We start from the raw sequence: 12,465 nt of genomic DNA on the forward strand, positions 1-12,465 counted from the left end.
CATTAATATCTCACTCCTTTCAAATATGAAAGAGATTAAGAGAAGAATAGTAAAGATAAACTCTAAATGGAAAGAGGTGAATACTGACTTAACAAATTCAATATTTTTTCTAATGATAATGGCAGAAGCTTGAGAATTATATTTGGTTATGTATGTATGTATGTATGTATATATGTATGTATTTTTTTGGTGGTACTGGGATTCCTGGAAGCCCTTCTACCTCTGGGCTACACTCCCAGACCTATTTTATATTTTATTTGGAAACAGGGTCTCTTAAGCCAGCGCGGCTGGCTCCGAACCAGCGCGATCCACCTGTCTCCGCCTCCCAAGTGCGGGGATTACAAGCGTGCGCCACCACGCCCGGCCCTGGTTTTGTATTTATTTTTATATTTTGTGGTATTGGGGATGGAACACAGAGGCTTTCTACTTCTGGGCTACTTCTCCAGATCTTTTTTTTTTTTTTTTAACAGGTTCACACTAAGTTGTAGAGGGCCTAACTAGCTGAGGTTAACTTTGAACTTACATTTCTCCTATCTCAGCATCCCAAGTCCAAGTACTAAGATTACAAGCAGGTGTTACCATGCTTGGCCCGATTTATTTTTTTCTGTATTGGGGTTGAATCCAGGGGCATTCTACCTTTGAGCTACACCCCTAGACCTATTTTTTATTCTTTATATTGAAACACGGTCTCACTAAATTGCGGAGGGCCTCACTAAATAGCTGAGGCTGGCTGCGAACCTGTAATCCTCCTGTCTCAACCTCCCAAATACTGGGATTACAGGTGTGTTCTATCACACTTGGCTTGATTTAGCTTTTTAAATCTTTTACCTGTGCAATATAGCTCAATTAGGTAGAGGCCAAACTAAATGATTTACTTATTTATGGTAATGAATATTGAAACCAAAGGCATTCATCTTCAGGTTACACCTCCAATCCGATTTTACTTCTTATTTGAAAACAGGCTCTTGTTAGGTTGATAAGAGTCTCACTACTTGCTGAAACTGTTTTCAAACCTGTGATCCTTCTATCTTAGCCTCCCAAGTATCAAGATTACAGATGAACACCACCACACCCTGTCAATTTTTTTTTTTTTGTTGTTGTTGTTGCAGTACTGGAGATGGACCCCAGGGGCATTCTACCTCCAGCCCGATTTTTTAATTCTTTATTTGGAAAAGAGGGTCTAAGTTGCTGAGAGCATCACTAAGTAGCTGAGGCTGGCTTCGAACCTGTGTGATCCTCCTGTCTCAGCCTCCCAAGTGCTGGGATTACAAGCGTGGGCCATCACACCTGGCTTCCTAGCCCTCCCCCCTTTTAAAGTTTTTATTTCGAAATAGGATCTCACTAAATTGCTAGCCTCAAACCTGCAACCTCTTGCCTCAGCTTCCCAAGTACTGAATTACAGGCATGTATCACCATGCCTAGATATGTGCATTATTTTTTAGTTCCAAACTAAAAAATAATGTTAAATTGCTAAGGCTGGCCTTGAATCTAAGATCCTCCTGTTTTGGCCTCCCAAGTACTGGGATTACAGGTATGTGCCACCATGCCCAACTACTAAGATCATTTTTTGTGTGTGTGAGTCTGGGGATGAAACCCAGGGGCTTTCGACCTCCGAACTACGCCCCCTGCCCTATTTTTTATTCTTTATTTTGAAACAGGGTCTCACCGAGTTGCAAAGGGCCTCACTAAATAGCTAAGGCTGTCCACAAACCACAATCCTCTTGTTTCAGCCTCCCGAATGCTGGGATTACAAGCGTGCGCCACCAGGCCCAGTCAAGATCATTATTTTTTATGTTAACAAGAATCAGCATCATTATTTATTGAATGCATGCACTACCTGCTTCTATCAGTTATTTTACAATTACCTCCTTTCAGGAGCTCTATAAAACAGATATTTTAGCTGGGCGTGATGGCACATGCTTGTAATCCCAGCACTTGGGAGGCTGAGACAGGAGGATTGCACAGGTTCGAAGCCAACCTCAGCTACTGAGTGAGGCTCTCAGCAACTTAGTGACGCCCTGTTTCCAAATAAAGTATAAAATAGGTCTGGGAGTATAGCCCAGAGGTAGAAAAGGCCCTGGGTTCTACCCCCAGTACCATAATAAATAAATAGATAAATAAATAAATAAATAAATAAATAAATACTTTATCCCTACTTTTCATGTTAGGAATTAAACTCAGTGTGGTTCGGTCACTTGTCGCAGGGCACGTGTCTGGTAAAGAGATTCAAATCTATGATTCTCAATGAAGGTAGGCTCTTTGTGTCCTTCTAGTTTGCTCCCCACCATAAAAATTTCCCTCATACGGAGCCCAAGTCATTCTCCATCCCAATGACTTACTTTACCTGGCATCTCCTCTGACTCCATAGGAATTACCCTTCAGAGTAAGAATAACATACTTTCCTGGACCCTTCGCACATGAGACACTACTTGGAGCATGTATGAAGACTGGACAACTAAAGTGATTAGTGTAAAAGACGTATTCCAAATGTGGACAGGTAAAATATTCATGGCTACTAGATGCTCATGAATGAAAGAATTTACTGAGTCAAGTCAGTTCAATTGTTTCTGGTGAGGTGAACAGAAAAATATTATGTGGCCTTCAAGGAGAAATGGCATTAATTATCTGATTTTGATAATAGGACCCTGAATATTTGAGCAGTGATTGGCAAGAAAAAAAAATAAGGTGGCATAACTGGCCCCTCCCAGAAAGTGCTAAAGCAGTGGTGGCCGCCACCTTGGGCTAGCAGACCTGGTGTGCTCACCTGCAGTACTCGGCTCATCCACTGGAAGCTGTCTTCCTCGGAGGCATCGGGCCTTTGTTCCGCAACCACCACGATACGCTCATCATAAAATACAGACACAGAAAACACAGCAATTCTAAGAGAGACAGATCAAACACATCAGACTCCCGTTACGACCAGTCCTATTTGCTTTGTTTAACTGGACTTACATAGATGAGACATCCCCCCAGCCACCCAGAAGAGAGTTGTTCAGAAAAGACAATGTATAATCATTACCACCACAATGAAGACAGAGTCATTCGAAAACAAGTATCAAGCACCATTCATGAATGGTAGGGACAACTGGTAAATAAGACACAGTGCCTGTCTTCATGGAGCTTACGTGTTATAGACAGAACAAGCCAACAGATATATAGTAACGCCGTGTCGCGATGTGCACTAGGAAGCGCGCTGGGCAGGGCCTGGGTGGAGTGGTGTGCGGGTGGCTGGGGAGCGCCTCCCTGGGAGCGGACACTGGAGCAGAGACCTGAATGAGGTGAGGACGCGAGCCACGCGAAGATCTGGAGGAAGAGGATTCCGGGCAGAAGGAACGGAAAGCGAAAAGGTTCTGAGGTAGGGACGAGCTTGGCAGGTTTGAGGAACAGCAAGAAGGCCAGTGTGCCTGGAGCAGAGTGGTGAAGCAGAGAGCGGGAGGGAGAGTCAGACACAGGCAAGGGTGGATCTCGGAGGCCTGGGAGGCTGAGGGAGGGAGGATGGGTTGGTTCTGAGTGAGGTCTCCGCTCAAATGTCCCCTGACTAGTGAGGCGTTCCCAGACCACCTCATGTGAATGAGCAAGCCCTCTCCTGTGTGCCTTTTCTCTACCACACTTACCACCCTCTCACATGTTATCTATTTCCCTGTATACTTGGCTACCATCTGCTCTCCACAATAAAAATGTGAGGGCAGAGACTAGGCCTGTTTTGTTCACTGCCACAGCCATGAGTCTACAACAGCGGGACATAGTTGGCAACCCAGTGAGTATTTATTTGTTGAATGAATGCATGAACGAATGGGAAGCCACTGGAGAGCTGAATATAAGCTCGCCTACCTGACCCCCTTCTATCCATTCACACATAATTCTGGAACATCTGCTTTGCTTGGCACTATGCTGAGTTCTGGGACGTAACTGTGACCAAAGACAGAGGTCTAGTGCCTTATGGAGTTGAGAGCTCACAGGAAGTCACAGATTTAGAAAAAAAAATACCCACATATTTCAGAAACCAATGATTTTTTGTTTTATAAATTTTTCTTCTTAAAAACCTAAAGGGAAAGCTGGGCGTGGTGGTGCACACTTGTAATCGCTGTGCTTGGGAAGCTGAGACAGGAGGATCGCACAGGTTCGAAGCCAGCCTCAGCTACTTAGTGAGGCTCTCAGCAACTTAGTAAGACCCTGTTTCCAAATAAAATATAAAAAAGGTCTGGGAGTATAGTCCGGAGGTAGAAAGCCTCTGGGTTCTACCCCCAGTACCACCAAAACAAAACAAAACAAAAAACCACCAACAAAAATAACTAAAGGGACACTGAGATTGCTTTGAAGATATATGTCTATGATTTTAAACCGCTAAATATCAACTATTCAAATATGTAGCAAATATACTGTCTTGTACTAATAAGGAAAGATATTTGTTCACATAATTTGAAATGATTAAAAATTATGTGTTGCCTTAATCTTTGCATTAAAATGGTTAGTTAGAAACAAGCACAAGAAATAATTGTTAGGTATAAACTCCTACAGAGTGGCATCTATCCTCATTAGCCTGAATGACACTATTTTTGTATTGAAGAAAGAAATGTAGAAAGTTCAACGGTTTAAATTCTCCTCGGTAATGTGGGATTCAATAAATAGTGATAATTAAAATGTTAAATACAGGATATCATTATGTCTTATTCCTCTCAATTACGGGCAAAGAACCAGATGCTGTGATTTATATAGTCAAAGCCAGGTTTCTGCTATGCTTAACCAAAAACAACCCAGTCACTTGGAAAGAGAATCTATAAAATATAACTCAAATTACCCCATAAAGATCTACTTAGGTTCCATTACAAGTCCTAACATTTGAATCTTGTACTACTCACCTTCCCCTATAAACAGTCTTTATTGACTCAACAGCCAATCCAGTAGCAACAATGTCATCAGCATTATGTCTTCGACCACTAACCATCAGTAATCCATCCATTTTTCCAACCACAAACACCAAACTACCCTGAAAGTAACAATAATTTGCCTTTATTTCCATGGATTAAATAGAAAAACATATTTTACTTTCTGCTTTGAAATAAATCTCATGAAAAGGTAAGACATGGGACTAGCATATATATGGCCCTGGGTTTGATCTGATCACCAGAAGATATATATTTTACACACACACACACACACACACACACGTGTGAAAAAACATGCCATATATTGTGTTTATTTATGGTAATGAAGATTGAACCCAGGAGCACTATACCTCCAGGCCACCACCCCAGCCCATTTTTTTTTTTTTTTTTTTTGCTTTGAAACAGGCTCTTGCTAGGTTGCTGAGATTTCTCACTACTTGCTAGGACTGTCCTTTAACTTTTGATCTTCCTAAGATTCCCAAGTGCTGGGTTTTCAGGCATGTGCCACCAGGTCTGGCTAATTTTTTTTTTTTTTTTTTTTTGGTATGTGTGGTACTAGGGAGTAATCCCAGGGAATGTTTATCTCTGAGGTACAACCTCAGCTCTAGTTTATTTTTTAATTTTGGGACAGGGTCTTGCTAAATTGCTAAAGCTGACCTTAAACCTATAATCCTCCTGTCTCAACTTCCAAACTACTGGGATTGTAGGCATGCACCACCATGCCAGGCATATTTCATATATTTTTAAATTAATTGTATTACACGTTGTCATCTCCAGAATCACTGAGGAAATCAGGGGCATAGTCAATGGGGTTCTGCTGTACACACAAAAAAGAGACAGGCATGGTGATGCACACCTGTAATCCTAGTACTTGGAAGGCTTGCAGGTTCAAGGACAATGCAAATGAGATTCTCATCTCTCATCAACCAAAAGAGACCCTGTTTTTTTCCATTGTTTTGCGATACTGGCGATGGAAACCAGGGATATTCTACCTTTGAGCTACACCCCTAGCCATGCTGGGTGTGGTGGCACACACTTGTAATCCCAGCATTTGAGAGGCTGAGACCAGAGGATCGCAGTTCAGGGACAGCCTCAGCTACTTAGGTAGGCCCTTTGCAACTCAGTGAGACCTGGTTTCAAAATAAAGAATAAAAACAATAGGGCAGGGTATGTAGCTCAGAGGTCGAATGCCCTTGTGTTCCATCCCAGACCTGCAAAAAACAAACAAACAAACAAACAAAAAAACCCAGCCCTACTTTTTAGTCTTTATTTTGAAACAGGGTCTCACTGAGTTGCAAAAGGCCTAAATAAATAGCAGCTGAGGCTGTCTGCGAACTGTGATCCTCTTGTCTCAGCCTCCCAAATGCTGGGATTACAAGTGTGTGCAACCATGCCTGGCAAGACTCTGTTTCAAAATAAAAATAAAATAGGGCTGGGGGTATAGCTTGGGGGTAGAATGCCTCTGGGTTCAAACCCCAGTGCCACACACACAAAAAAAGTCATCTTTGATTGAAGAAGTCAAAAGAACTTGGGTAATGGGAACAGACCTTAACAAATTTTATAATATTTTCACAAAAACTGATCTAAGTAGATGTTAGGTGGCACTGTAACACCCTTGGACTAATCAGAATTTATTCTGTTCTATGAATTAAAGTTCAAACATATGTAAATAAACATAAAAGGATCACTTACCGGCCCTACAAACCCCAGCAATCCTGACCGGATAAAAGGCACATCTCCAACAGGAGAGCCTGCAGAATTCACTGGAATCACCTAAAAATTAAAAAAAAAAAAAAAAAAAAAGGAAAAAAGGAAAACATTTTACTTCTTACAAAATACATTTTATTTTTAAGGCATCTTATTAGAAAATTGGAACAGTACGACCCACTTGTTGAAAAGCTAACAGAGAATCTGGAAGTGATGGCACACTTTTAATCCAGTACTTGGGAGGCTGAAACAGGTTTGCCACAGCTACTTAGTAAAGCTCTCAGCAACTTAGTGAGACCATTTCCAAATAAATTATAAAATAGGGCTGGGGGTGTAGACCGGAGGTAGAAAGCCCCTGAGTTCTACACTCAAGTACCACAAAAGAAAGAAAGAAAGAAAGAAAGAAAGAAAGAAAGAAAGAAAGAAAGAAAGAAAGGAAGGAAGGAAGGAAGGAAGGAAGAAAGAAAGAGGGAGGGAGGCGGGCATGGTGTCTCATGCTTGTAATTCCACCATTTGGGAGACTGAGACAGGAGGATCACAGTTATCAGCCAGCATCAGCTGCTACTTAGGCCCTTTGCAACTCAGTGAGACCCTATTTCAAAAAGTAAAAAGTAGGGTTGGAGGTGTAGCTTGGAGGCAAAATGCTTCTGGGTTCCACCCCTGTACTAAGGGGGAAAAAAAAAAGCTGAAGGTGTAGAATGCCTCTGGGTTCAATTCCTCGTATTGAACAAAACAAAACAAAACAGAGCAAAGTTAACATTATATAATTAATCCAATAATACTATCCCACCACCCCTGTGCAGTATTGGGAATTAAACCCAAGGCCTTCTACATGCTAGGAAATTATTTTACTGCTGGGTGTGGTGGCACACACTTGTAATCCCAGCCTTTGGGGGGCTGAGACAGGAGGTTTGGGTTCACAGACAACCTCAGCTACTTAGTGAGGCCCTTTACAACTCAGTGACACCCTGTTTCAAAATAAAGAATAAAAAATAGGCCAGGCATGGTGGGAGATGCTTGTAATCCCAACATTTGGGTGGCTGAGACAGGAGGAATGTGGTTCGCGGACAGCTTCAGCTACTTAAGATAGGCCCTTTGCAACTAACTGAGACCCTGTTTAAAAATAAAGAATAAAAAATAGAGCAGGGCGTGTAGCTTGGTGGTCAAATGCCCCTGGGCTCCATCTCCAGACTAAAAAAAAAAAAAAAAAAAAGAAAAAAAATTAGAGCTGGGGGTGTATGTCAGAGGCAGAATGCCCCTGGGTTCCATCCCCAGTACGGAAAAAAAAAAAAAAAAAAAGGGCTGAGGATGTAGCTTAGAGATAGAATGGCTCTGATTCCATCCCCAGTACCACAAAAAAAAAACCACAAACAGAAAAGTGTTTTAAAACTGAGCTAAATCCCCAGCCCAATCCCACATGATAAACATTTATGATTTGTTGTTTATCTCTCCAGACATTTTTTTTTTTTAAAACAGGTCTGGGGATGGAAACCAGGGGCATTCAAACACGGAGCTAAACCCTGGCTCTATTTTTTATTCTTTATTTTGAAACAGGGTCTCAATGAGTTGCAGAGGGCCTCACTAAGTAGCTGAGGTGGGCTGTGAACTCAGATTCTCCCATCTCAGCTTCCCAAATACTAGGATTACAAGCGTGCGCCACCACACCGAGCTCTACATTATTATATTTTTAAAGGGATCATAAGCCAGGCTGGTGGTGCATACCTGTAATCCCAGGATTTGGGAGGCTGTGACAGGTTCTTAGCAAGGCCCTCCTCAACTTTGTGAGACACTGTTTCAAAATAAAAGAGGACTAGAGCTGTAGCTTGGAGGTAGAATGCCCCTGAGTTCCATTTCCAGTAACACAAAAATAAATATACAAATAAAATGGATCATATATATACCATTTTTTCTCATATGATTTTTCATATATCTTGGCTACCCTTCCAAGGGTCATCATTGATCAGTTATTAGTAATAACTAATCTAGCCCACTTTGTAAAATAGCTCTATAATATACCATTTCATAGGAGATGGGAATCAATTCTGGCCTTGTCACTTATTAGTAATATGTACTTTGGGCAACTCCGTAGACTTTTCTGGGCTTCAGGTTTTTTTTTTTTTTTTTTTTTTTTGTAGTCCTGGAGATGGAACCAAAGGGCATTCTACATCCAAGTTACACCCCCTGCCCTATTTTTTATTCTTTATTTTTGAAACAGGGTCTCACTGAGTTGCCAAGGGCCTCACTAAGTAGCTGAGGCTGTCTGCAAACCAAAATCCTCCAGTCTCGGCCTCCCAAATGCTGGGATTATAAGTGTGCGCCACCACGCCCGGCTTTGCTGTTGCTTTTTGTTTGTGGCACTGGGGTTACACCCAGAAGGATTCTACCACTGAGCTGTATATCCCAAGCCCTTTATTTAGTTATTTATAAACAGGGTCTCGCTATGTTGCTGAGGCTGGCATCGAACCTGACCTGAGGCTAAGCCTCAGGTTTTTGAGCCAGAAAATAGAGCCTCTTACAGGCTTAGAATAAATATGAAGGATGAAAAAAAAATTTGAAGATTTAACAACAACCAAAAAAAGAAATAAGCACAATGCCTAGTCCAGATGCAGTTTCAGGAAATGGTAGCTATTAAAATATAACTAGCCTGGCATGGTGGCACATGGCTGTAATCCCAGTGTTTGGGAAGCTGAGACAGGAGGATTGCAAGTTCGAAACCAGTCTCAGCAACTTAATGAAGCTCTCAGCAACCTAGGGAGACCCTGCTTCAAAATAAAAAATAAAATTGGGCCAGCATTACAACTTGGTTTCATGGGCAGATTTGCCTGTAGGAAAACAATGGTCTATATGTTAGAAAGTTGTAGCTTCACTAGAATAGGGGCTTTGTTTTGTTTCTTTTCTTTCTTCCTTCCTTCCTTCCTTCCTTCCTTCCTTCCTTCCTTCCTTCCTTCCTTCCTTCCTTCTTTCTTTCTTTCCCTCCCTCCCTTCCTCCCCTCCCTCCCTCCTTCCCTTTCTCTCTCTCTCTTTCTTTCTTTCTTTTTCTTTCTTTCTTTCTTGTACTGAGGATGGAACCCAGGAGAGGCAATACTGGGGATGGAACTCAGGGGCATTCTACCTCTGAGTTACAACCTCAGTCCTATTTTTTATTCTAAAACAGGGTCTTACTCAGTTGCAAAGGGCCTCATTAAGTAACCGCGTCTGTCAGCGAACTGCATTCCTATTGTCTCAGCTTCCCAAATGCTGGGATTACAAGAGTGTGCCACAAGTCCAGCTTATTCTTTATTTTGAAACAGGGTTTCACTAAGTTGTGGTGGGCCTCATTAAATAGCTGAGGCTGACTGCGAACCTACGACCCCCTCCTATCTTAGCCTCCCAAGTACTGGAAATTCAAGTGAGTGCCACCATGTCTGGCTCCTATTTTCTCTTTCTTTCTTTCTTTCTTTCTTTCTTTCTTTCTTTCTTTCTTTCTTTCTTTGGTGGTACTGGGGATGGAACCCTCTTTCGGGCTACACTCCCAGACCTATCATATATATATATATTTTTTTTTTAATTTGGAAACGGTCTCTTAAGCCAGCGAGGCTGGCTTCAAACCTGCGTGGTCCTCCTGTCTCAGCTTCCCAAGCGTGGGGATTACAAGCGTGCGCCACCACGCCCGGCTCTTTTTCTTTTTTTTTTTAATTTGGAAAATGGGTCTCATTAAGAATCTGAGATCATCAGGCGTGGGTGGTGGCGCACACTTATAATCCTAGTACTTGGGAGGTTGAGACAGGAGGATCTGAGACCCTGTTTCAAAAATAAAGAATACAGCTGGATGTGGTGGCACATACTTGTAATCTCGGCGCTTGAGAGGCTGAGACAAGAGGATCGCACAGGTTCAAAGCCAGCCTCAGCTACTTAATGAGGCTCTCAGCAACTTAGTGAGATCCTGTTTCCAAATAAAGTCTAAGAAGAAAAGGTATGGGAGTATAGCCAGGAGGTAGAAAAGCCCCTGGGTTCCACCACAGTACCAAATAATAATAATAATAATAATAATAATAATAATAATAATAATAATAATATCGGGCTGGGGGTGTAGATTGGAGGTAGAATGCCCTGGGTTCAATCCCTAGCACCACCAAAAAAAAAAAAAAAAAAAAAAAAAAAAAAAAGATTCTGAGATCATGAACTGGGTTTGGTGGCACATGCGTGGTAATCCCAGCATTTGAGAGGCTGAGACAGGAGGACTATGGTTCACAGCCAGCCTCAGCTACATAGTGAAGCCCCTTTGTAACTCAGTGAGTCCCTGTTTCAAAATAAAGAATAAAAAAATAGGGATGGGGGTGTAGCCTGGAGGTAGAATGACCCTGGGTTCCATCCCCAGTGTCGTAAAAAAAAAAAAAAGGAACCTGAGATCTTCACTAAGTGTTAAGGCTGTATGTGAACCTGTAATCCTCCAGGTACACAGCTAGTTTCAGCAATTTAGTAATGTTCTTAACAACTCTGCAAGACCCTATTTCAAAATAAAATAAAAGGAGCTAGTGGAGTACCTTGAAGGTAAAATGCCCCTAGGGCATGGTGGCACACACCTATAATCCTAGTACTTGAGAGGCTGAGACAGGAGGATTGCAGGTTCAAAGCCAGCCTCAGCAACTTAGCAAAGTGCTCTGCAACTTAGTGAGACTGTTTAAAAATAAGACTGGAAGTACAGCTCAGAGGTAGAATGTCCCTGGATTCAACTCTAGCATCACAAAACAAAGGAAAAAAATACATGCAAAAAAAAAAAGCCCTATATACCAAGAGATAGTACCAATAGATAGATAAATTTTTGAGCATATGAACTTCAAATTATGACAAAGTCACCAGAATGAAAATTTTTTAAGTACTGGGGATGAAACCCAGGGGCATTCTACCTCCAAGCTACACCCCCACCTGATTCTTTAGTTTGAAACAGGGTCTCACTGAGCTGCAAAGGGCCTCACTAAGTAGCTGAAGCTGTCCATGAACCGTGATCCTCCAGTCTCAGCCTCCAGAATGCTGGGATTACAAGTGTGCATCACCATACCCAGCTTCAGAATGAATTTTTGTGAGGCCTCTTCCCCTTTTCTTATTTAAAAGACAACAGCATCTTGTCAGCCCCAGAACTTGTTTTAAGTACTTTATGAACATTAACTCATTCAGTTATACCTCCAGCCCTAGGAAACAGGGACTGTTATTTACATTTTAAGATTAGGAAGCAGGACTGGTGGTACAAGCTTTTAATCCCAATGCTTGGGAGGCTGAGACCGGAGGATCACGGTACGAGGTCAGCCTCAGCTACTTAGGCCCTCTGCAACTTAGTGAGACACTGTTTCAAAATAAAGAATAGGCCGGACGTGGTGGCTCACGCTTGTAATCCCTGCACTTGAGAGGCGGAGACAGGAGGATCGTGCAGGTTTGAAGCCAGCTGTGCTGGCTTAAGAGACCCTGTTTCCAAAATAAAAAAAAAGTATAAAAATAGGTCTGGGAGTGTAGCCCGGAGGTAGAAGGGTTTCCAGGAACCCCGGTACCACCAAAAAAAAAAAAAAAAAAATAATAATAATAATAATAAATAAATAAATAAATAAATATAAATAAAAATTAGGGTTGGGAGTGTAGCTCGAAGGTTGAATGCCCCTGGGTTTCATCCTCAGCACCACAAAGGGGGGCAGGGGAATTAAGATTTAAGGCAGAGAGCTGGGTGTGGTGGTGCTCACTTGTAATCCCAGTACTTGGGAGGCTGAGATAGGAGAGTCGTAGGTTCGCAGTCAGCCTCAGTTACTTAGTGAGGCCCTCTGCAACTTAGTGAGGCTGTTTCAAAATAAGAATAAAAATAAGGCTTGGGGTGTAGCTTGGCGATAGAATGCCTCTGGGTTCAATC

The 12,465-nt window shown here is 42.0% G+C and overlaps 1 protein-coding gene across 2 annotated transcripts in view; it reads right to left on the bottom strand.

Annotated features, from left to right (window-relative positions):
• Positions 1-12,465, bottom strand: part of DIP2B (disco interacting protein 2 homolog B) — a gene marked incomplete at both ends in the record, with an annotated part of 282,346 nt that overhangs the window by 51,579 nt on the left and 218,302 nt on the right. For both annotated transcript variants that reach the window (XM_080705172.1, XM_080705171.1), the window contains 3 exons: positions 2,765-2,879; positions 4,860-4,987; positions 6,579-6,659. In XM_080705172.1, coding sequence (XP_080561298.1) covers positions 2,765-2,879; positions 4,860-4,987; positions 6,579-6,659 — 324 coding nt within the window. The remainder of the gene's footprint in view (positions 1-2,764; positions 2,880-4,859; positions 4,988-6,578; positions 6,660-12,465) is intronic.

Source organism: Muscardinus avellanarius (genome assembly GCF_963383645.1).
Source record: "Muscardinus avellanarius genome assembly, chromosome: 11".
NCBI lineage: Eukaryota > Metazoa > Chordata > Mammalia > Rodentia > Gliridae > Muscardinus > Muscardinus avellanarius.